This window comes from Phoca vitulina, unplaced genomic scaffold (assembly GCF_004348235.1).
Source record: "Phoca vitulina isolate PV1807 unplaced genomic scaffold, GSC_HSeal_1.0 scaffold21, whole genome shotgun sequence".
Lineage (NCBI taxonomy): Eukaryota > Metazoa > Chordata > Mammalia > Carnivora > Phocidae > Phoca > Phoca vitulina.
This window is the reverse complement of record NW_022589724.1, coordinates 2,887,442-2,910,417: the sequence shown is the minus strand read 5'-3', so window position 1 is coordinate 2,910,417 and position 22,976 is coordinate 2,887,442. Positions and strand designations below refer to the sequence as shown.

At 38.1% G+C, this 22,976-nt stretch overlaps 2 protein-coding genes and 1 long non-coding RNA gene across 4 annotated transcripts in view; 1 reads left to right on the top strand and 2 right to left on the bottom strand.

Annotated features, from left to right (window-relative positions):
* Positions 1-8,048, top strand: part of ERP44 (endoplasmic reticulum protein 44) — a 93,130-nt gene extending 85,082 nt beyond the window's left edge. For both annotated transcript variants that reach the window (XM_032419023.1, XM_032419024.1), the window contains 2 exons: positions 4,688-4,790; positions 6,664-8,048. In XM_032419023.1, coding sequence (XP_032274914.1) covers positions 4,688-4,790; positions 6,664-6,765 — 205 coding nt within the window. In that variant the 3' untranslated portion in view covers positions 6,766-8,048. The remainder of the gene's footprint in view (positions 1-4,687; positions 4,791-6,663) is intronic.
* Positions 8,049-8,198: 150 nt separating this feature from the next.
* On the bottom strand, positions 8,199-18,336 carry LOC116641365. Its single transcript, XR_004301161.1, has 3 exons — positions 13,214-18,336; positions 9,367-11,039; positions 8,199-8,311 (listed from the first exon to the last, which is right to left on the bottom strand). It is a non-coding gene; the product is annotated as an uncharacterized LOC116641365 (long non-coding RNA).
* A 55-nt stretch (positions 18,337-18,391) lies between these two features.
* The window catches only part of STX17 (syntaxin 17), a 63,484-nt gene continuing 58,899 nt past the window's right edge, over positions 18,392-22,976 (bottom strand). The window contains exons 7-8 of the mRNA XM_032418411.1: positions 21,784-21,870; positions 18,392-20,846 (exon numbers count right to left, since the gene is read on the bottom strand). Coding sequence (XP_032274302.1) covers positions 20,607-20,846; positions 21,784-21,870 — 327 coding nt within the window. The 3' untranslated portion in view covers positions 18,392-20,606. The remainder of the gene's footprint in view (positions 20,847-21,783; positions 21,871-22,976) is intronic.

The window sequence follows — 22,976 nt, the reverse complement described above, 5'->3', positions numbered from 1 at the left end:
GAAAGAAGAAAGAACTACATATACCTCTAACGATGACAATTACAAAACACCAATGAAAGAAATCAAAGATGACCAAAATTAATGGAGAAACATACTGTGTTCATGGATTGGAAGATTCAACACTGTTTAGATGTCAGTGCTCCTCAAGTTTATAGATTTAATGCAATTTCAAACAAAATCTAAGTAGATTTTTTTGTAGCTACAGCTGATTCTAAAATTTATATGGAAAGGTAAAACTAGAATAATTGAAACAAAACAACTGAAAAAGAAACAAAGGATTCATAATACCTGATTTTAAGACCTAGTATACAGCTGAAATATTTACGACAGCATAGTATTTGTGAAAAAAATAGGTATGTATTGCTGTGGAACAGAATAGAGAGTCTAGAAATAGGTATACAAATAGTGATTTTTTTTTAAAGATACAAAGACAATTCAATGGAAGGGGATAATCTTTTTAATAAATGGTGCTTTAGCACCTAAACATCTCCATAAAAGAAACTCCTATAAAAAAATAACTCAGAATTGTAGACCTAAGTGTAAAAGGTAAAACTGTAAAACTCGTAGGAGTAAATGTAGAAACCCTTTTTGACCTGAGCTCTTAGTACACCCAAAGCACTCTCCATAGATGAAAAAATTGATAATTGGCTTTCAACAAATTAAAAACTTTTGTTCCATAAAAGATACTGTTAGAATCCAAAGAAGATATACAAATGGCAAGTAAGCACATGAAGAGGTGCTCAACATCATTAGATATTAGAGAAATGCAAATTAAAACAATGAGGGCCGCCTGGGTGGCTCAGTCGTTAAGCGTCTGCCTTCAGCTCAGGTCATGATCCCAGGGTCCTGGGATCGAGCCCCGCATCGGGCTCCCTGCTCCGCAGGAAGCCTGCTTCTCCCTCTCCCACTCCCCCTGCTTGTGTTCCCTCTCTCGCTATGTCTCTGTCAAATAAATAAATAAAATCTTTAACAAAAATAAAAAAAACAAAAAACCACAGTGAGATCTCATTATACATTTTTTAGAATGGCTAAATTGAAGGACTTATTATATCCCAGGTGAGACTATGGAACAGCTGAACTCTTACATGTCGCTGGTGGGGTTGCAAAATGATATAGCCACTTTAAACAACGTGGTAGGTTTTTTTAAAAAGTTAAACAGATACCTTCCATATAAGCCAGTATTTTTCCTAGACACAAAAACCTGTGTACAAATGTTTGTAGTAGCATTGTTCAGAATCACCAAAATCTTGAAAGAACCCAAATACTCTTCAGTGGGTAAAAGGAGAAACTAATTGTGGTATATCCACTCAGTGGAATGCTATTCAGTAAATAAAGGAACAAAGTTATACATGCAACAGAATGGATAAATCTCAAAAGCAGTATGCTAAATAAAAGAAGCCAGTCTCATGGTTACATGCTGTATGATTCCAAGTACAAGACGTTTTGGAAAAGGCAAATTATAGGAACAGAGAACAGATCAGTGGGTTGGCAAGAGTTAGGGGAAAGTGGAGGGTTTGACCAAAAAAAAGGGTGTTGGAATTGTTATGTATCCTATTTGTGGAGATAGTTACTAGATGCTATGTGCATATGTTAAAACTCAGAACTATAAGGCTAGAAGAAAGAATTCCACTGTATGTCAATTTTAAAAAATAAAAATGCTTCTCACTGTAATATACATATGTCAGAGTTCATTTAATGACACTTAACATTTGTGCATTTCACAGTCCCTAAATTTTGCATCACCTAAAAATCAAAATTGAAAACAGAAAAGTGTCTGAAAGGTGGGAAAGAAACACTTAGGTGTTCTAATTAGAAAAATTGTACCCCAAAGTATAAAAATATAATTGAATTTATTATGGCAAGGATCCATTTATTTTCCTTTTTAGCACATAACCATGTTGTCTGTTTCTTGACAGTATACTGTGATTCACTGATTGTTACTTAATGATGGGTAGTTTCTGGCCACAAGCTAGATAAGAGCTCTTTTGTAATCTCTTTTTCTACCACATCAATTCAGATTCATCGTATCTTCCTTTGCCTTTTGCTCACAATTCTTTCTCTCATCTGCTGACAAGGGGAAAGAATCAAGTTAGGAAAAAATCTGTTTTGAGTGTTCTCTATGAATTTGTTACATTTAAGATTTAATTATAAATTATTTTTTGACTAGCAAAACCAAGTCACACTGTATTGGTTGCTGTCAGCTTTGGACTTTATAAAATAACAAACTTAACAGGGGCTTTATCTTAAACATTGGAGACCATTTGTGATTCTTTGATTTGAATGGATATATTGTAGAGGTTTGCTGTGGGTGACAGTAGATGATGTCATACTAAATTTAAATTGATCTCTCAGTGTTTATCTTTAGTGCATGTGCAATTTCTTCAGCCCCACAGAACCTTTCAGAAGCATTTCCGTCAATACAGCTACCTGACAGTCATTTGTATTTTAAACTGTGCATTTGACACCTGCTGGTCTCTGTTGCATTGGAGTTAGTGGGGAGCCAAAATGGGTGTACAATGAAGTTATTGGTTGGTACATCTCGGTGGGAGTTATTGAAGGGAGGAAGCAGCACTTGCAGGACCTCAGGAGAGGATAAAAAGAAACTAGCAGTTTTAACACAAGCTAGCTATTCTTTGCTACCAAAAATGATGATTTAAAAAGTGAGGCAATTCTACTGAATTAAAGTGTTTATGGACCTGCATTTTAATTCTTGTAAGACATACGAAGAAAGGTTTAAAATATATAATGAATTTTCAAAATGCCAAGATTTCAGTAGAAGACTGACAATTTGTATGAGCAGAAATATAAATTAAAATGGTGGAAAAATGCTTAATTTCTGAAGAAATGGAAATTAAAATGCAGCTTTTATTAAAGTAGTAAAACAATTTTTAATAAACATGTTGGCAAGCTTTCAAAGAACAGGTAGACAAATAGCAAAAATTGACTGTTTTGTCAGTATAACTTGCCCACACTTAGTCAAAGTTCTTATTTACTCAACAGATCTCCTCAGCTTATGATGGTTTGACTTACAATTTTTTGCTTTATGGTGGTACAAAAGCAATACACATTTAGTAGGAACTATACTTTGAATTTTGATCTTTTCCCAGGCTAGTGATGTGCACTAAGATACTCCCTTGTGATGCTGCCTATCAGCAGTGAGCCACAGCTCCCAGTAAACCTCGTGATCACAGGCATCAACAACTGACACACTTACTGTACCCGGGCAACCATTGTTTCTCACTTGCAGTACAGAATTTGTTACATATTAAGTACTTTGTTATAAAATAGGCTGTGTTAGATGATTTTGCTCAAGTAGGGTATTACAAGTGTTCTGAACACATTTAAGGTAGGCTCGGTGTATTAAATGTATTCTCCACTTAGGATTTTTCAATGTAGGGTAGGTTTATTGGGCTGTATCCCCCTTGTAAGTTGCGGAAATCTATATTCCTACTTTATTGGATACAACTCAAGGAGATAAAAAAAGGCTGATACGTGAATCTGCTTAGCCTTGTAATAGTCTGTTTTGCTACGGTGCATGTCTCTGTAGTGCAAATTTGCTCATAGAGTGAGTGGTAATTAGGGAAATGATGTTAATATAAGTGAGTTGTGTTGGTTCATATTCTTTCCCTCAGAATGTTTTGAAGCCATCAAAGAAAAGTTTTTTCACCATTAAAGAGAATGCTTTAGGGGCACCTGGATGGCTCAGTAGGTTAAGCGACCAACTCTTAATTTCGGCTGGGGTCATGATCTCGGGGTTCTGAGATCAAGCCACATGTCTGGGCTCTGCGCTCAGCAGGAAGTCTGCTTCTCTCCCTCTGCCCCACCCTCTACTCACATGCACATGCACTCTCTAAAATATTTTTTAAAAGAGAATGCTTTAGTGGTGTATGAAGACCTCCCCCAACCCAAAAAGTGGGGGAGGGTCAGTTTCATGGCCTTGAGAAGTGCTTTGCTTTTCACAGTATTAAGTGGAGCTTAATCCAGTGAGCTGCCCATGTGGCTGAAGTTGTGAGATTTTACCTTACGCTTACGGGGGAAAAAAAAAACAAAACATGAAAAAGCTACACCCTGGTTTAAATTATTTTGATAAAATTGGTTCTACTGGCAGTGAATGCCCTCAAGGACCTCAGTTTGTATCTCAAAAAAGGACTTACAGGCTCTAGGTTAAGGCTACAGAGGATCACCTGGCCGACACAGTGCAAGAGGCTGAACAGCGCTAGTATTTCTGTTCAGGCTCTTCGTAGTACTCTGGTTACAAAGCTACATAGTTTTAAGTGGTTAGCCCCTAATGCTATTTTTCCCTTGAATCCTGTTAATTTTAGTGTGATTTTGCAGAACATGAGTTTTTTTTTTAGTTACATGTATTAAGGAAAATCTATAAATGCCCAACAATAAGGGATGGTTAAGTTTTAAGACAACATCTTGATAGACTCTAATGCATCTGTTAAAATGAGCATAGAAACATTTCTATGAAACAAGTGCAAGAATTAGAACACAAAACTGAGCATCTACATTTCATGATTATAACTGTATAAAAATTTTGGCATATACCTGGCCGATGATAGTTATGGTTAAGATTGTAGGTAAAATTAAAAAAAAAAATTTTTTTTTAATGTGTGAAGTTGGTAAAATAGAGGTAAGTTCATTTTAACAGTTTAAGCTAAATTTTTATCTTACTTTGTTTTAGAATTCCTGGAAAACTCAAGCAGTTCGTATTTGACTTACATTCTGGAAAATTGCACAGAGAATTCCATCATGGTCCTGACCCAACCGATATAGCCCCAGGACAGGTAGGATTCTTGTTTTTCAGTGGGAACTCTTTCTTTTTCAGTTAGCCTTGAAGAGGATCTAAAGCTCTTGTATAGGCTTGAGTTTCTGCTCGTAAAGATCTTGATAATGAAATTCTGAATAGACTCTAAATAATAAATTATGTTCCTTTTAAAATTAATTTTTGAAGTTAAAGAACTTCAGAAAAGTTGCAAGAATGATACAGTATAGTTTCTTGATCACATAAACTGAAGTAGTGTATGTCCTGTGGAATATGGGTAAAAGATTAAATACTGTTGGCTTCAAATACAGAAGGAGGAGGTAAGAATTAGAAGTAGGTAGATCAGTGAAGAAGTCAGTGGATTCCATTAACTGGTCAAATCTTCCTCTGTGGCCAGGAGATTGACCACACTACAAAGAAAATAATCATTTGGTATTCTTGCAGCCTTCACCAATACAGTATTTATAATGTTCAAAACTTAAGGTTTAATGCAGCTTTTCATTTGAGATTTAGAATGCTTCACAACTATTTATGAAAATTTTGTATTTGCTTTTTATGTAACTTTTAGCCTGAGAATTTGACTTTTCTACCTTGTAACTTCTACTACAAATATATTTCTATGTTCCTGCTTTGTTAAACACCTCTAAAAATTGCATGTTGATGCATTATTGATTTATATCCTGTCTGTTACCATTATACTGAGAGGGAAGATGATACATAACAAAACTCTTATTTCATATGCCCAGAACTTAACTGTTTTGCCCAAGGAACCTCCACATAGAAAAGTAAAATCTAGTTCAATTTTTCCTGAAGATTAAGTTCAGTGTCAGGAGTTCCCTTTAGGAATCCAATGACATGCTTTTTCCTTGAAGTGTGAGGTCAGATTTTTTTTGATAATTAAGCAACTATAGAAGCAAACGGTTTGTTGGCAATAACCCAAAGGCGATTATTTCCCTCAGGAAAGTAGGCCTGCTTAATATTTTATCAGATTAGGAAAAAATGTTAGTTACCATTATTGTATTATCCTGATTTATTTCAACTTCTCCATTAGACAGTGAACTTCTTATGTTTTACAGTAATATCATTATGGCCTAAACCAAACCTATATCTAAGTAAAACTACAAATAAAAAATGTATTAGGGAAAGGGAACATGACAAAATAAAATGGGAAATTTGCAGACGTTGCTTTCCCATTAAAAATGGGAATGAGCCAGTATCCAGGGTATGTAACACAGGCACTATGTATGTGCCTATGCTAACTACAGGGGATATTAAAACAATGACAGCATGGTCGTTCTTGAGGAGCTCATCGTGTGGAGATAAAGAAAGACTACACACCGCCTTTTGTTTGAAATTCTCGGAAGTCACTCTTATAGTTCTGTGTATTTTTGTCCATTGGTGCACAAGTGAAATACTATAGAAATGAGTTTCTTACAGTATGGAAGTGTTTATTTTCCTATGTCAACTAAATTCTGGTATCCAGGTAATTGCTAAATGAAAGCTCTATCTACAGAGTGGGTGCCTTTAATCTTCTTTGTAGTCATTTTTAAGAAGGAAGGATGGATTTGGGCCAACTTAGTCATGGCTGTGCTGCCGGTACAAAATAACCTAGAAAGCACTTAGGTGTCAGGTATTTTGCTTCCTTCCACTGCACCTCAGGAACTGTCGACAGGTCCAAAGGTGAGGGCTCTATGGCAGCCTTCCCTAGAGAGTATTATTAGTAAGGGCATTTGAATGGGGAAAGCAAGATTTCAAACTTAACTCTGGCCTTTGGCACACAGTAGCTATCTTTATTAAGCAAATAATTATAAAACAACTACCATTCATCTGGTACTTTTAATAAAACAGTATAGCTCCATAAAATATATTGATATGTTTTATTCTTTCTCTTGCAGCAAGTCCAGGACGTAGCAAGCAGTCCACCTGAGAGCTCCTTCCAGAAATTAGCACCCAGCGAATATAGGTATACTTTATTGAGGGATCGAGATGAGCTTTAAAAACTTGAAAAACAATTTGCAAGCCTTTCAAACAGCAGCATCAACTTACGTGGTGGAAATAGTAAACCTATATTTTCATAATTCTATGTGTATTTTTATTTTGAATAAACTGAAAGAAGTTTTGGGTTTTTAATTTTTTTTTCTCCCCCTGACTCAAAATGCATTGTCATTTAATATAGCCTCTTTTTAAAAATCTGTTAGGGATAAAAAAATAAAAATAAAAATCAGAGGCCTATCTTTGCTTTAAATCTGTCCTGTAAAATTTTTATAAATCAAGTGAAAGGTGACAGTACCAGAAACATACCATTAACTAACTTGCACTGCTAGGTTAGGGAGGACTTAGGGATGTCTCCTGTGTAGTATGTGCTTTTCTTTATATACGATCAATTCTGTTGGTATTTTCATTGTCACATTTCTCAAAGCTAAGAGGGTATATATTCTGGATACTTGGGAGGGGAATAAATTAAAATTTTCACACTGTGTACCGTGTTTTACTGATTGGTCGGATATTGCTTATGAAAATTCCATAGTGGTATTTTTTGGATTCTTAATATGTAACTTAAACATACTATGAAGAGGAGGAGAGCCATAAGCCAGAACATTTGGCAGAAATTGTCCTTATGAATTAAGAAAAAGAAAATGAAAAGTGTTATTAAATTTCTTTGTGTTTGTCTAACAAAATGGCATATGGATGGCATTTAAAACTTTGAATTATACCTAAATCTGAGATACTAGTAGAGCAGGTTACCAGTATTGAACCAGATGACTTTTAAGTCTCCTCCTGTCATGACACGTTAATTTTAAAGACAAAAACCAGCAGAGAAATTGTATTTCAATAATTCTAATCTTCTATCTTGTAGAGTCTTGTTATAGTGATATAGATCAAAAAAAAAGACAAGGCACATAATGTTTTCAATTTTTTTCCATTGTGAAATTGTTAGAGGACCCTACCACCCCCTCTAGATTCCCTAGGCCTGCAGTGTATAGTCAAATGGGTCCCTGAGCCAGGCCTCAATAGTGCCAGGGAACAAAACCAGAGGGAGAGGACCCTCAGTGTCATATCAGGAAGCCCAATGCCAGAGGACAGACAGGTTCAAAATTGGCTTTCCTCTGGGCCTGGGTTGGTGCTATAGGCCAAGAGTCATTTTATACTTGGAGTCTAAGTCAATCCCAGTTTGGGGAAAGATTATTTTTAAGCTTAAAAGGCTGACATGTGCCATTATATGTAGTGTGTAATATATGTAACATCTTCCAATTCTTTTAAAATAAAGTGAATATTTATAATGCATATTTAATGATTGTTATTTTAAAAAAATCAGCCTAGAATTCTTAGTTATGCATGACTTAAACATCATTTCATTCAGAATAATAAATGTTGTTAATAAGGTGATAAGGGGCATGTTTAGTATATCTTACCAGATTGTTAATTAGAAAGGCAGGACAGAAATTCCTCAACGTTGGGTCTTAGTTCTGTTCAATTCATTGCTTTTAATCAGTAACTCTGAAATTGAAGTTGTAGTCTTCAGGTCCAGAGGATGGACCAGATCTGAGGCAGTTAGAATGAAAATTCATGAACATTCAACAGGGTAGCACACAACACCAAGAGCAGCATATGCAATTAACTGGAATAAATTTATAATCCTGTAATTGGCTTTAAAAATATTATAAACAAAAGATAACACTCAAATATTGGATTGCAGAGAGCTGACTTGAGAGTGGTTATTATGAAAAAGGCCTCAAGGAACACATGTTCAATGTGATCGAAGGTAACGGAGTGGCTGTTAAAATAGATTTGACGCTGCATGATTTAGCTTTTATGCGTATTGGGACTTAAATGTTTATTGAATGAGTGAGATGCAAAGTGATGTCAGGTAATTTTTGTACCCCTCAAGGGCTTGAGCACTCATCAGGACTGGGTGCCCAATTTTATAAAAGGAAAAGAAAAAAAAAAAAAACTAGGGCGCCTGGGTGGCTCAGACGGTTAAGCGTCTGCCTTCGGCTCAGGTCATGATCCCAGGGTCCTGGGATCGAGTCCCGCATCGGGCTCCCTGCTCCTTGGGAGCCTGCTTCTCCCTCTGCTTCTCTCTCTCTCTCTGTCTCTCATGAATAAATAAATAAAATCTTAAAAAAATATATATTAAAAAAAAAAGAAAAAAAGAAAAAAAAAAAAACTCAAGTGCAAAACACCAAAATACATTAGAGAAATTAAGTTTTTGCCATAGGGCTAGTGCATGGGTGGGGGGGGGGGGGGGGAGGAGGAGGCCTGTGGCTAAGAAAATGAGAAAGGAAGTTAGAGAAAGAATGGGAGCTGATTGTACAAGGCCTTGAATGCCAAGCTTAAGAGGTTTGTACTGTATCTTATAGGCAGTAGAGATCCACTCACAGATTTTCAAGCCAGAAAGTATGTTCATATTTAAGTATGAGAAAGGATATTGTGGCAGCGGGTCTAGATATGATAAAATGGGTCCTGCACAGGAGAGAGAATGGCCAGAACTAAAACATGGAGAGGAACAGATACAACAGATGACAAAAGATGTAGATTCCATTGGGATCTGTCACCAGTTGGGCTACAGAGAGAACGTCCAGGAATCTAGAACTCACAATTTAGACTTCTTCCCCTCTGAACCATGCATCGGAGAATGTCATAGGTGGAAGTCTTCTCATTTATCCAGTCTACTTTGGGCCTCAGGCTCCTCAGCTGTGAAGAGAGGGGATGCAAGACTGAAGAACAGTTGAGTTGCAAAACCCAAACTAGAAGCAGTCCCTTCTGCCTGTCAACCTGCTACCTTTTCGCGTTTTTAAAAAATTGGTCTAGTAGTAACGGGGACTACAAAAGGATGAAAACTTTCTCTAGATGAAATTCTAAATATGTTTTTTAAATAGTTAAATGAACCTGGAGAGGAAGCTAGAGAATAGGCATCTAAAGCATCTCATTGAGCTCCATGATGAAGTTGTCAAAGATCACATACAAAGGAAGGAAAAATTGGCATGATAAAGGCCAAAAAGGAGAGTGAAATATATAAGTGTATTGAAATATTAAAGCTCCATGAGCTTAACTTTGCAGAAAGTGCTAAATTTGCCAAGAAGGCATTAAAAAAAATAGGAAAACCTGAGGGCAAAAAGAATAGATGAAGGAGTGTAATGGATTAACAATTAAGAAAAGCAGAATAACTCAACTTTTGTTTTTTCTCTGACAAGGAGATGTAGTCTAGCAGGGCTAAAATAAAATGACATTAAACAAAAAAGCAAAAATGAGAAGTAAAAACAATCTTGCCACCTTAAATAATTTCAGGGCTCTTTGGACCAAAGAGTATCCCAAAGAGCTGCTGGAAGTTACAAGTGCTTTCTGTTAGCAACTATTGGAAATCATGAAGAATGCATGGTGACAGAAGACTGGAAATGAACACACAGTATTCCAGTTTTCAAAATAACTACAGTTAAATGGCTTTAATCATTTTTCTAAATAAAACATCTCATGAATCAAACTGAAGTTAGTAATTTTTTTGCGGGGGGGGGAGATTTAAATAGGTGATAAGAGTAAAACAGTAATCAATTTTTAAGCCCAATATTTAAAGACCCTGAAGACAGTAAGTTGTTTCAGGACTTAAATTGTTTTATGTGGATTATAACTGTTTTATGTGTTCATTAAAACAGGTTGGATAGGACCTCTGCTTGGCAACTGTTTTTTAGCTGTGTTTGAATTTTTGTATGTGTTTCCAAGTAATAAAACTATATTTATAAAATACTTCTATATTTTAGATTTTTTACTAATTCGTCATAAATATAATGTGAACATTTTACTCTGAATCCAGATGACCAGTCGCAAGCTTCTCCAGTTTTTATTTTTTTAGATTATTTAATTGTACTTGAATCAGAATGGGAAGCTATATGAACCCATATGCTGATAGCTCAAACCTGGCCTTCAGTTGAAGGATCAAAGCTCCCCCTTGCAGAGCACTTTGAGGGAGGGCTGGCCTGCCCTTAAGACAATAGGTTTTGGAGAGGAGGAGGAAAAGTGCAGCCTACAAACTGCTTTTCTAAAATTCCCCCTCTCCTCCTCCCCTGCCTGGCCTAATAAATTCTATCCGTCCTTCCATGCCCAGGACAGTTATCACCCCGTGGTCCCACAGCTCTTCATGTATTTTAGAAGACCCAGTCTAATACACAGTTGGAAGTACATGTATCCCTTTCGCATACCATGTGAATGCCGTAGATGCAGGAACTCCTCTACCTTTGTATTCGCAGCAATCTAGAGCACTGTAAGATCAGTAATTCTTACGGAAAAAAAAAAAAAAGCCAAATTACATAATAAATGAACAAAGGACAAGAAAATATCACCATTAACTAGAATGGACTCTGCTCCAGGAAAATTATTAATAGAGGCTGTCATTTTTCTCTATTAACATCTTACTGTAGGGGCACCTGGGTGGTGCAGTCAGTTAAGCATCCGACTCTTGGTTTTGGCTCAGGTCGTGATCTCAGGGTCGGGGGGGAACAGAGCCCTGCATGGGGTTCCGCACTCAGCGGGGAGTCTGCTTGAGGATTCTCTCCCTCTGCCCCTCCCGCTCTCTCTCTCAAATAAATCAATCTTAAAAAAATACCTTGCTGTAATAGCAAAGCATTGCTAAGAATTGCAGCTCTGTTGTTTCCCAGCTCTGGGCCAATCAGAAGATCATGTACTTGCCTATCTGTGCTGTGTCTCATTTTACTTATTGGGATGGGTGACAGGAAGGAAGCTCCATGGCCACTCTCTGATGCCATTTGTAAACTTGTACATGACACAGGGAGGATCAGATCAATCATGGAAGCCTGATACTATGATTGTTTTCTTGCCCTAAACACTGCCCAAAAGGGCATCTGACTTACCAATTCTTCATATCTTCATAATGAGCATGGCTTTCCGATTTAACATACTGTTTAATAGTCTATTTCAGAATTTTTCTAGATTATAAGGTAAATTACCTGGTCTGTGGCTTCTGAAATAGAACTTTACCTCTTAAATTTTAGACTTTTGCCCAAGCTCAGTGTTCTGGCACCTTTTCTATTTTCTGGTCCCTCAGAAATTACTGGTGGTGCTTTACAATCACATCTACAAGTTCCCACTAACCTTAGGAGGATGCTTTTTATCTAAGCCTAGAAACAATAAATTCTTTTAACACATGGATGCTTTTCTGAGGGGGAGGGAGGGAACAGCTCCGCGCTTCTTTTCATTGCCCTTATAACTACGGTGACCATGTAATTTTTTCATCCAAACCAGGACATCTGAGAGTGAAAGGAAGCAGTAGTAATAACTGCACTAGGACAACAGATGTAAATCAAGACTGTCCCAGACAAACTGGGATGTATCATCACCCTATTCCTACCTGGCCCTGTTCTACATTTTCATGTTTGGGTATCATTCTTACCAGAGATGAAAACAATTTACTCCCAACCAGTCATCTGTCATCACTATACCACATTCTTAATAATAAGCCTTTTTAAAAAGTCATTTTAAGAATTCTCGGTATTTCTATCAAGTCTCCACTCATTATAGGTGTCTCCCTAACATTGTTCTTGTAGGTCCATGATACTTTTTCATTAATGTGCTGTTCCTTTAAACTTTGGGGGGAAAAAAATAGTAACAATTACAAAACCACTTATATTTGTACAGTTACTAGGAGCCAGCCTCCATTCCAGACACTTAAAATGTATTAATTTTTTTCATCTTCATGACCACCCTGTAAGACAGGCAAGGTATCAACAGGGAAAGGGAAATTCTAGAAGGGGAAGGCTAAGGAAGTCCTGAGTTGTTGACCCTCACCCTAACCCCAATAACAGGCAGCAATCTGTCACGAACAATTAGAAATATTTTTTTTAAGATTTTATTTATTTATCAGAGAGAGACAGAGGCAGACAGAGGGAGAAGCAGGCTCCCTGCTGAGCAAGGAGCCCGATGTGGGACTCAATCCCAAGACCCTGGGATCATGACCTGAGCCGAAGGCAGACGCTTAACCGACTGAGCCACTCAGGCGTCCCTGTCATGAACAATTAAACCCAGAGAGGAAAGAAAGGGAACTAGCGTCCATGAAGAATTATTAAGTGCCACGCACCTTACTCCCTTTCATTCCTATCAACTCACTGAGAGGCTGTTTGGTGGGAAAAGTACATGAACTTGGGTACTGGAGACCTTGGTCAAAATCCTGTCTCATGCCTACCTCTTAACTTCAGCTCTGCCCTTTCTTGATTCCAGTCCCTGCCTGCCTAACAGCAATTACATTCCTGCTGCTACTCCGTTTCAATACTAGGCCATCAGACTGTAAATCCTTCTTGGGTGCCTACTGTTCTGACCCCGTCAATCCTATGGTAAGACAGAAGATAAACCCAACTTTTCCACACCATTTCTTCAGTGATTCAGGTCCTGTATCTTCTTTAAGTCAGGACTTTTAGCTGGAAAAAGAAATACCTTTACCTCCAAATTCTTCCATTTTCAATTCGTGGCTCCCAAGTCCTGGAAGTGTTTTCCAGATTTCTTCTGTTGCATCACTCAGTCCTAGGTTAATAGACAAAAGTGAGTACTGAGCAAAGGTCTGAAATGCCTTAGGAGACTTTTTCACATTTCCATGCATATCCCCGAAAGATGGCACCACACACATGCTAGGACCTCATCATTCATTACGTGGAAGTCACTCTTGGAGGGTATTTCTTTTCCCCTTCTCATCACTATATTTCATGCCATAAAATATTCCAAGAAACAGATGATATAGTCCCTGCCCTGAAAGCAGCTTACAATCTAGTTGGCGAGATCATACCACCACAAATGAAAGTTTATAGCTATGAAGTTATAAAACATTGCAGAATTCGCCACAAGTGAATGAAGCCAATGAATTGCAGTGGTTAAGAAATACTGTAGAAATGGAAAACTGGACCATGAAAGTCTTGGACACTAACAGGTTAAGTTTCATGACTATTTTCTCAGTGGGTTTTCAATAAATATCTATGGAATGAATAGCAGGACAGGAAGAAAGCAGGCATTCCATATGAAGCAGGGGATCTCACAGTGGAGAGACAAGAAAGCACAAATCACTTCTTGCATGTGGGAAAGGAAAGCAAATATCCCAAATATACCAAGAACTCCGGCAAAGGTGAGGTTTACTAACTTCCTTGGCACGGAAGGCAAAAGGAAGAACTCCAAGGGTTCTAACAGTCTTATCTGATAGAAAGCAACACGTCAATTCCTTTAAACAAAGAATTATTCAGTTAAAAACATGTATAACCACCCTAGTCGATATTTCCATCCTACCAGCTTCATCACTCACAAGTTTAATTCCTTGGTTTTCTCTGAGCACACTGCTTTTTCGTGTTTTCAACCCTTTGTACATGGAATTCCTCTGCCACCTCAAAGCCCACAACTCTGTCTTCAGTCAGCCATAACCTTCTTTCAGGTACTGGGAAAGGTACATGAACTTGGGTATTGGAGACCTTGGTCAAGATCCTATCACATGCCTACCTCTTAACACATTGTTAAGAGCCTTCCCCTTCTCTTCCAGGCAGCAAATCACTCCATCTTCTGTGTACCTTCATCCTACTTTGTTTATTCCTCTTTTAAGATACTTAACCACGTTACTGTGATTTACTTGCTTTGTGTACCTGAATTCATTAGCTTGAATGATTTACAAGGGTAGATTCTACAGGTCTAATATTTTTCTATGTATGGCCCTGGCATGCAACACACAACAGGCATTCAATTCAATGTTTGTTAAATGAATTTATTGCATGTTTCTTTATACAAGCACCACTCAACAACATAATGAATTCAGTAAGCTTTACAGAATTTGTAGAATTCTCACCACTGGTCTTTTCTTGTGCTGACCCTTGCTAACATCAAGGGTTTAATAGGGGGTTTAATTAATGAAACCCAGGTAAACATCTTTTTAATGATTAACCATAATACAAGAAAATCTCAAGTACTTGAGAAATGTATGAATAACATGTACTCTTGAGTTGTTTTTCTCAAATATTTATTAGTCAAGTTTCTCACAGGAGCTAGACAATAGTCCATTCAAGGCTGGAGTATCTATGCTGCTGAAGAAAAATCCCCATGCTCTGGCTATCAGAAGCACAGGTGACAAGACTGACATTGTTTCAGAGGTTAAGAAATTAAACGTAATTTCTTCTGGGGGGACAAAAGATTTTCCTTAAGAAACAACTTTTAGGCTGACTAGTTGTGTAAAATGTAGTACTGCAGAATTTTCATCTAGACAAATGTAAACAGTTTATTACCAGTTCCTAACTTCACCATAGAAAAACCTTAAAATCATTTTTATGGAATGTCTGATTCTCAGTGGCATTGTCAGATGGTGAGTAGTTGAGTTTGAAGAGATAAAGCTGGGGCCAGAATATGGAAAGCTGTGAATGCCAACCTATGGGATTTGAACTTTATCGAGTATTCAGTGGGAGCCACTGGAAATATTTCAGCAGAATAATGGAAGAGGGACCTAGTTCTCATTCTTGTGGCACTGATGTGAGGAATGGCTTAAAGTTGGGGGAAATGAGGTGGGGGGTGTGAGGTAACAGTTTTTTACTAGAGTGATGACCATGAATATATTTATAAATAGATGCAACTAACATTCAAAGTAGAATTGACAGGACCCAGTAAGAGGCTAGATATGAAGAATAAAGAGTGTCAAGTTGCTAACCACTGAGGTTTATGGTTGGCAAATCCCTGGCTGGAAGAGGAGAAGGCAGCCACCACTGAGAAAAACCTTACCATGGGAGAGAGAGCGAAAATTAGCACTCTGATCTCCTGATTCCCCATCCAATTTTCTTTTCACTATAGCTATTGCCTCATCTGGAATTTAAGCTGGTCTGAAAGACCATAAGCCTCAGCATGCAACTTGATATGGCAAAACAAAAGCTTAGTTAAATTACTTCGAGGGTATTTTCTTTTTTCTTAGACCTTGGTATAATTCTAGCTGTTGTGCCAACTAGCTTTGACCTTGGGCAAATAATTTTTATTCAATTTATTTCTTTTGTTAAATTTGCACAGATATATTTATCTCCAAAAACAATTTCTCTGAGAGTGGTGATGTGGATAATAATATTCATCTTCTGCCATTGATTGTTCATAATACCCAAGAAGTTCCTCTGTAAAACGGCGTCAAATTAATGAATATAAATAGCAAGAACCACCTGTTAGAAACAAAATGTTGTTAAAAACACAAACAGAACCTGAACTGTTTACATTAATTTAGGCTCCCAGGGAAGCTTTCCTGCCTTTTATTAGTCCTATGACTCCTTACAAACATTGTCCAACATTCATAAGTACCTGACATCCAAAGCCACACTGTACTTTAATACAAGAGATAATACAAGAGAAGAACATGTCCATTTCACAGGAGAGCCTTTTCCCCAGGCTTTTCATCATCCTTCCTCCCAGCTTTTATGTGGCAGCAATGAAGGGCAAAGGAGACCCTGAGAAACACCTTTCAGTTTTAAGTTAACACAAAGCATGGCTTGGTTTAGTTTCTGTTCTTCACTGCAGAGAAATGCTGTACATTACATACTTACATTTCAGGCTTCCTCACCTTCCTGTGATTGATATTACCAGTATTCAGTCCTTAGTCCTGTGCAAACTACTTACAACACTTACAGGCAGCCCACAGAGAAAGGTTTCTGGACTTGTAGGATCCTCCCTTTACAGCATTCAGCTTCACTATAAACTAAAAGTTCTTGCTCCAGGAACTCTGGCCAGCATACCCCCCGTCTGGGCACCCTGAAGTCATTGGCTCCAGCATAGGTGGGTAGGAGAGCTAAGCCAGCAGAAGAAAAGCAAAACTGAGAATGGAAGAGAGGAGAGGTCATAAGGACAAGGGAGTGTAATCCGTGACTAATAAACACTGAGATGCCTTTTCTATGTGGTTTGCAAAATGTCTTTGGAGGCAATTCCAAAAGTAAAGTTTCAAAAATGTTCTAAGTAATACTAATGTCCCTACAGTAAGTACGTGGCTTCCCAAGAGTACCATTTTAAAAAGACAGTAATCATTTGATTGAGTTATGATAGATTTAAAAAAAAAAACATTTCATTTTTAATACAAAAAAGCACTGCTGAAGAGATGGCTATAACTCATGGAATACGAGGAAATTTGTAAGGATGTGTAGGTGGGACGGAAACATTTTTAATTTTACAGTCTAAGGACCAAATTCAGCACTAGGTACTTCTACATCAGCCACTATTAAAAACTTTGAGGCTGCAGGACACTTCATGACAAAAGATTAAAAAAAAAAAAAAACAACTGCAAACGAACAGCACATGTAATTTCACAGCAAGCCTGCCTTATGGAATATACCGGTATTTGGGTGAAGCAGGATGAATGGCCTACCTTAATTTTATATACAGAAGCAGCATGGTATGAGAGTAACAAATTTTTGTAGTTCAAGAGACCTAGTTAACATCCCTCTGGTTTCAACCTTTTACAACTGAATAACCCTCTGCAAGTCACTTAACTTCTCTGACACTCAGTTTCCTTACCTGTAAAATGCCTAGCAAAGTGCCTGGAAAACAGAAGATATTCAATAAATATCCGTTCCTCCATACGGTGTCTTCTTCTTTTCAAACTAAGGGTCACAACCCATTGGTAGATTATGAAATCAATTTGGTAGGTTGCAACCAGCAATATTTTAAAAACTGAAATAAAAAACATCAGAGTACACTACACATAATGGTATTCTCCATTATACATATTCTGAGTTTTGATATAAATGCATTTTTTACTGTGGGTTACAACCACAAAGTTTCAAAGTCTCTGCTCTACAGAGAAATTCTCAGATTATTGTATCAGAAAGAGTTTAGAAAAACAAAAAAGGTCTTTAGAAGCACTGACTTTATTCAAATGAACCTCTACATTTCCCCCCTCTATTCTGTACTTTTCACCCCTGTGATTTAATTTTATAACTGGAAGTTTGTACCTCTGTAAATTTTAAGAACTTAATCAAAGTGACCCTTATCTTCTAACTTCAATCTAGTAAAAATAAGACATGAATCACAGAGAAGATAAATTTAATCTGATACCCTAGGGCATTAAATTCAGTTTAAGATTGGTTTCTGTGTCATATTAACTAATTCATACCTCTAAACACTTTACAGTTTATAGGTATATAATTTATAGTTGATTAAACACTTCTAGAAATTTCTACAAAAAGTTAGCTATTAGATTCTATTATGGGGAAATTAGATACAATTTCTAAATGATTTTAAATTATAAAACTTTTTAAAAGGACTGCAATTTGCCTGAGCATGAAGACTGCTGGAGTAATATTCCAATCCTGATGAGTAGTAAAAATCAAAGTCCTATATGAGCACATACAGTGGTATCCCAAACTGCCTGATGAAAAATGCAAGATCCTCAAACAAAATGTAAGCTTCAATTACAATAGGCCTCCTCTCTCCTCCAGTTTCCGTGTAAAACTAGCCTGATAGGGTAATGAGTCCCTAGTGCCATTAAGATGGTGGGCTAAGGGTAGGGGGCACCTGGGTGGCACAGTCGGTTAAGCGTCCGACTCTTGGTCTCACAACTCAGGGTCGTGAGACTGAGCCCCGCATCAGACTCTACGCTCAGTGTGGAGTCTGCTTAAGACTCCCTCTGCCCCTCCCGCTCATGCTGTCTTTCTCTCTTTGTAAAATAAACAAATCAACATTAAAAAAAAAAAAAAAAGATGGTGGGCTAAAAAGTGTAGCCAATTGTGGGTTGGCAGAGTGGGAATGATATGGAGCAATGAAGATTGGGCCACATTGAAGGGGAGAATACTTGGAAATTACAGAATTCAATGATACAGCTGAATCTTGATGTAACTATACTTTAAATTTATAATTTTAGCTGACCAGGCCAGACTGGCTGGCCATTGTTAGAGTTACCTATGCGACTGAAGTTTAGCAATCTTGTTTTAAATAAGCACCCTGGATGAGTCCTCGTTCTGGTCTGAATACTCTGTGTTAAAGGACAGCAAAGATCAGAAAATATTTAAAAAGGTGGAGTTCCAAAATAATTACCCTAACCTTACAGGCATCTAGTATCAAATACTGCATCAGAATCTGACACTTATTCAAAGCACTTCCTTTTTGGCATCATACTGAAGATACAAGTCAGCAGATAGCAATACTTGATATTTTCCAGTTATTTAATGCCAGTAAGAAACGGTGCTTTCTCTTCATTAGACTTCATTGGTGAGAGTCAAAAAAGTGTGAGAGAAAGGTCTATCTACATTAGACAAAGAAGTAAAAGGTAGCAAGCAAACAATACAAATTAAGAGTAAACTCAACGAGAGAGAAGTGATAAACCATTCAACCACCTGAGGAATCTGTTTGGCTCCTGAGCTCACACATTTTGTGGTAAAGGTGCCCATTTCTCTGCTCTCAGAAAACGGTAAAGATTAAGGCAAAAGGTGGCTCCTTCCTATTTCAAATGAATTGGGGGTACAGGATGAGGCTACCTGTTTTGGCTATTTGAGATAGACACTGGATTGGGCTGGGCCATGCTTGCTATCAATGTCAAGTGTTGGGGTTAGCACCACAAATCCTTCATCAGGATCAGTCTTGGCACCAGGCTTTGTCTATCATCTTCAATGTGAGAAAAGACTAGCAAGAATGCCATTCTTAGGAAGAAATAACAGCTGTGAAAAGTAAAGCAAAGCATAGAGACAGCAAAGCCTGGGGAAAGGATGGTAGTAACAGAAGTGAGGTAGAAAGCTAGTTCTTAGCTCCCCAAAGGGCCAGCTGAAAAGACTTAGGGTCAGAGATTCCCTGTGTGGCCCGTACATCAGTCTCTTGAAATTTTAAGATGCCCCAAGAAATGATCTGGTGTCCCCCTGTCTTCTGCTTATTTTTTTACCTCACACTCTAACAATGTTGGAAATATTTGGAGCTTTCTCTTCCTTTCTCTCTTTAACCTAGAGGTTACAGGAAAGGATGAACAGAGATGGGAGACAATACAAGAAAGCAGATTATGAGAAAAGTCCTCATTACACATGGGTAGAATTCACCCCACAAGTCAAAGAACTTTGCAGAATTACAAGGCAGGGAAGGCAGAGGGCACTAGATCTTTGAGGTGTTAAGAGACAGGCTAACAGACCAAGCTTCGTGACTGGCTTGATAGTCCCCTATCACTTGAGATTCTGTGTTCTTTATTTAAAGAGACAGGAGGAGTTCAGAGAAGAAGCCAGTGTCACAAATTAAGGTATCTCAAAGAGAAGTTGTACCTCTCTTTCCTTTTTCTTACACTATTAGTGTCCTTCACCAGAAAATACAGGTGGACCAAACTGTAATAGGGTTCACCAAATGGACTCCATTCTGTAGTTCACCTGCACCCCTTACTAGATCCTGATTTCCTTATTTGATAAGTAAGGCTCCTGAACTCCCCATTCTTTTCTTTGTTAACAGGCCTAAATAACCTCCTATATTTAGGAGATAAATAAGCATATTTAGAATACACTTAGCCTTAGGGTCTCCAAGTCAGGGTTATGGAATAGACTAGTCTTCCATAATCCATCATATCCATACATCTCAAGTCCTTATCAAAGTTATAAATTCATTTTTCACATTTCCAGGCAAAAATCTGCTCCTTGGCAGTCCTTAAACTTTACCTGACAACATTACACACCCTCAACCCAGGCTCCTCAGTCTCTAACATCTCCACTGACACTCCAGCAAACAAAAAGATGTATCCACTTATCACAGTTCAATCCCATTTGAGCATCTACAGCCACTATCTTGACATAATCACGTTCCAAAAGCTGACTGAGTGTCCAACAGTAGCAAAGGTCCTCATTAGGATAAACATATTGGTGCCAATAATACTGAAGTTTGGTTTTTAACTGCATTTTTTGTCAGTGTGGCTGGGAAGATCTGGACAGCTGGAAGTGAGCTTCTCCATCATTTTCTGTTTCTTTCTTTGTATCAATTTTCCACCTGTGAAGCCCAACACCCCACCACCAAGTGCAGCTGCAATTCCTGCCACTTTGAAGCCTGCAAGGAGGCCAATCGGACCCCCCACCACTCCTCCGATGAGTGCACCTGCCACAGGCAGAGCTGCCAGCTTGTATTTTGCAGCCTGTAAAAAAAAAAAAAAAATTCAATTTAGAAATTGAGTTGAGAATATCTGCCTGTGGTGATGTGCATTTTCCTCTCATTACTCCTGGCAATGCTTCTTTAACTCTTGGTACATAATTAACCTTGGAGATTGGGGGGTGGGGGGAGTATTCCACAGGTACTACCATTGCTCCTCATCTCAGAACTTGGAGAAATGAGCTACAAAAAGTGGACTACTACAAATTGATTTTACTTGCAAAACAATCAATCCACTAACTATCTAGCAAACTTATTTAAACAGTTGCAGCTGCTATAGATACCCCCAAAGCTTTTATGTTGCATAGAGATTATCCTGTGCTGTATACCTGGGGCTAAAAGCAATATTCTAGGGCGCCTGGGTGGCTCAGTCGGTTGAGTGACTGCCTTCGGCTCAGGTCATGATCCTGGAGTCCCTGGATCGAGTCCCGCATTGGGCTCCCTGCTCAGCGGGGAGTCTGCTTCTTCCTCTGACCCTCTTCCCTCTTGTGCTATCTCTCATTCTCTCTCACTCCATTAAATAAATAAAATTAAAAAAAAAAAAAAAAAAGCAATATTCTATGGGAAAGAGATGGTCCCCCTCCACACATACTGTCACATCCTTACCCTCTTGCCCCTGCTGGATTCTGGCAACACTCTCTACTTCACTCCCTGAACCTCTGCAAATATTCCCTTGTAACACCAAAATGCCTTAGAGTGGGGCTTTGGTTTATTCCCTAAAAAAATTTCTCACCCAACAGAATGAATCTTAGAGTAGAATATTACAACAGTCATTGATTTCTTGCACTACTATGTGTCGTTTGTTCCTTATTTCCTTAATTGCTGGTTCCTTCCACATTAAAGAGAGCAGATCAATTGGGTTAATACTAGAGATTCCTGGGAGCCAGAGTACCATTGATTTGTCAGCAGGAGCAGAATCTTACCTTCCCCAAGTTTTTGGTTCCCTCTTCAACATTCACAGCAGCTCTGTTGACATGGTCTTCAATGCTGTCAATCTTCTCCTGCTGAGACTAGATGCAAAGGAATTATGAGTGAGCGGTCCTGCTGGGGAGCAGCACTCAGCCAATACACACTATTTTAATTCCTGTAATCAGGATCCCGTGTACTGCAGCCTTGCAGTCTGAACAGTGGTTCATTAATAACGTCTGATAAACTATGTCGAAAGTACAAATTCACTTGTATAAAGAAAAGAAAGAGTGACTTAATTATTAGATAATAAAAGGGTGGCACCTTTATAGGAAAAAGCATCTCACACTAAAATTCATTCAAACATACAAACATATTATTCTCCAAATGAATCTTCTTTGTAAAAGAAGAAAAATCCAAATAAGCATTTACATGTCGTGATGAGGTTGATGATAAAAAACAAAAACAAAATCAAACATAAAAACCTCTTTAACTGGGGCGCCTGGGTGGCTCAGTCGTTAAGCGTCTGCCTTCAGCTCAGGTCATCAGGGTCCCAGGATCAAGCCCCACATCGGGCTCCCCGCTCCACAGGAAGCCTGCTTCTCCCTCTCCCACTCCCCCTGCTTGTGTTCCCTCTCTCGCTGTCTCTCTCTCTGTCAAATAAATAAATAAAATCTTAAAAAAAAACCTCTTTAACTTCTTCGAAGAGTCAAAAATTTAAAACACGTAAATTTGCCGTAGGAGTAAAATGCCCTTGGATCCATAAATATAAATGATTACATTTTAAAAATGAGAATACAATTTGGTTTGATCTGTTATGAAAACTTTCCACTTGTGATATGCAGTGGGGAGCAATGAATGCATTTACTGTCCTGAGTTTCACACCTGTGCACTTTAATACATTTTAACATCATTACAAGTGAAAATGTTTCAGATCAAAGATATCAATAAAGCATTCTACACACGGCACACCTGGGCTGACACCACAGAACCTGTGACTCCTGGAACCTCTGGGTAGAAGGAACAACCCTCCCCTCGGAGGTGTGAAGCCCCACTACACTTCTCACTAGTGGTTACTGAGCCTCAGCTCAAACACCTCCAATGATGGGAACTCATTACTTGCCACAGGAACACATTCCCATTTTAAATAAAATTTAGACAGAATTTACATACAATAATATGCACCCATTTTAAGGGTACAGAATGATGA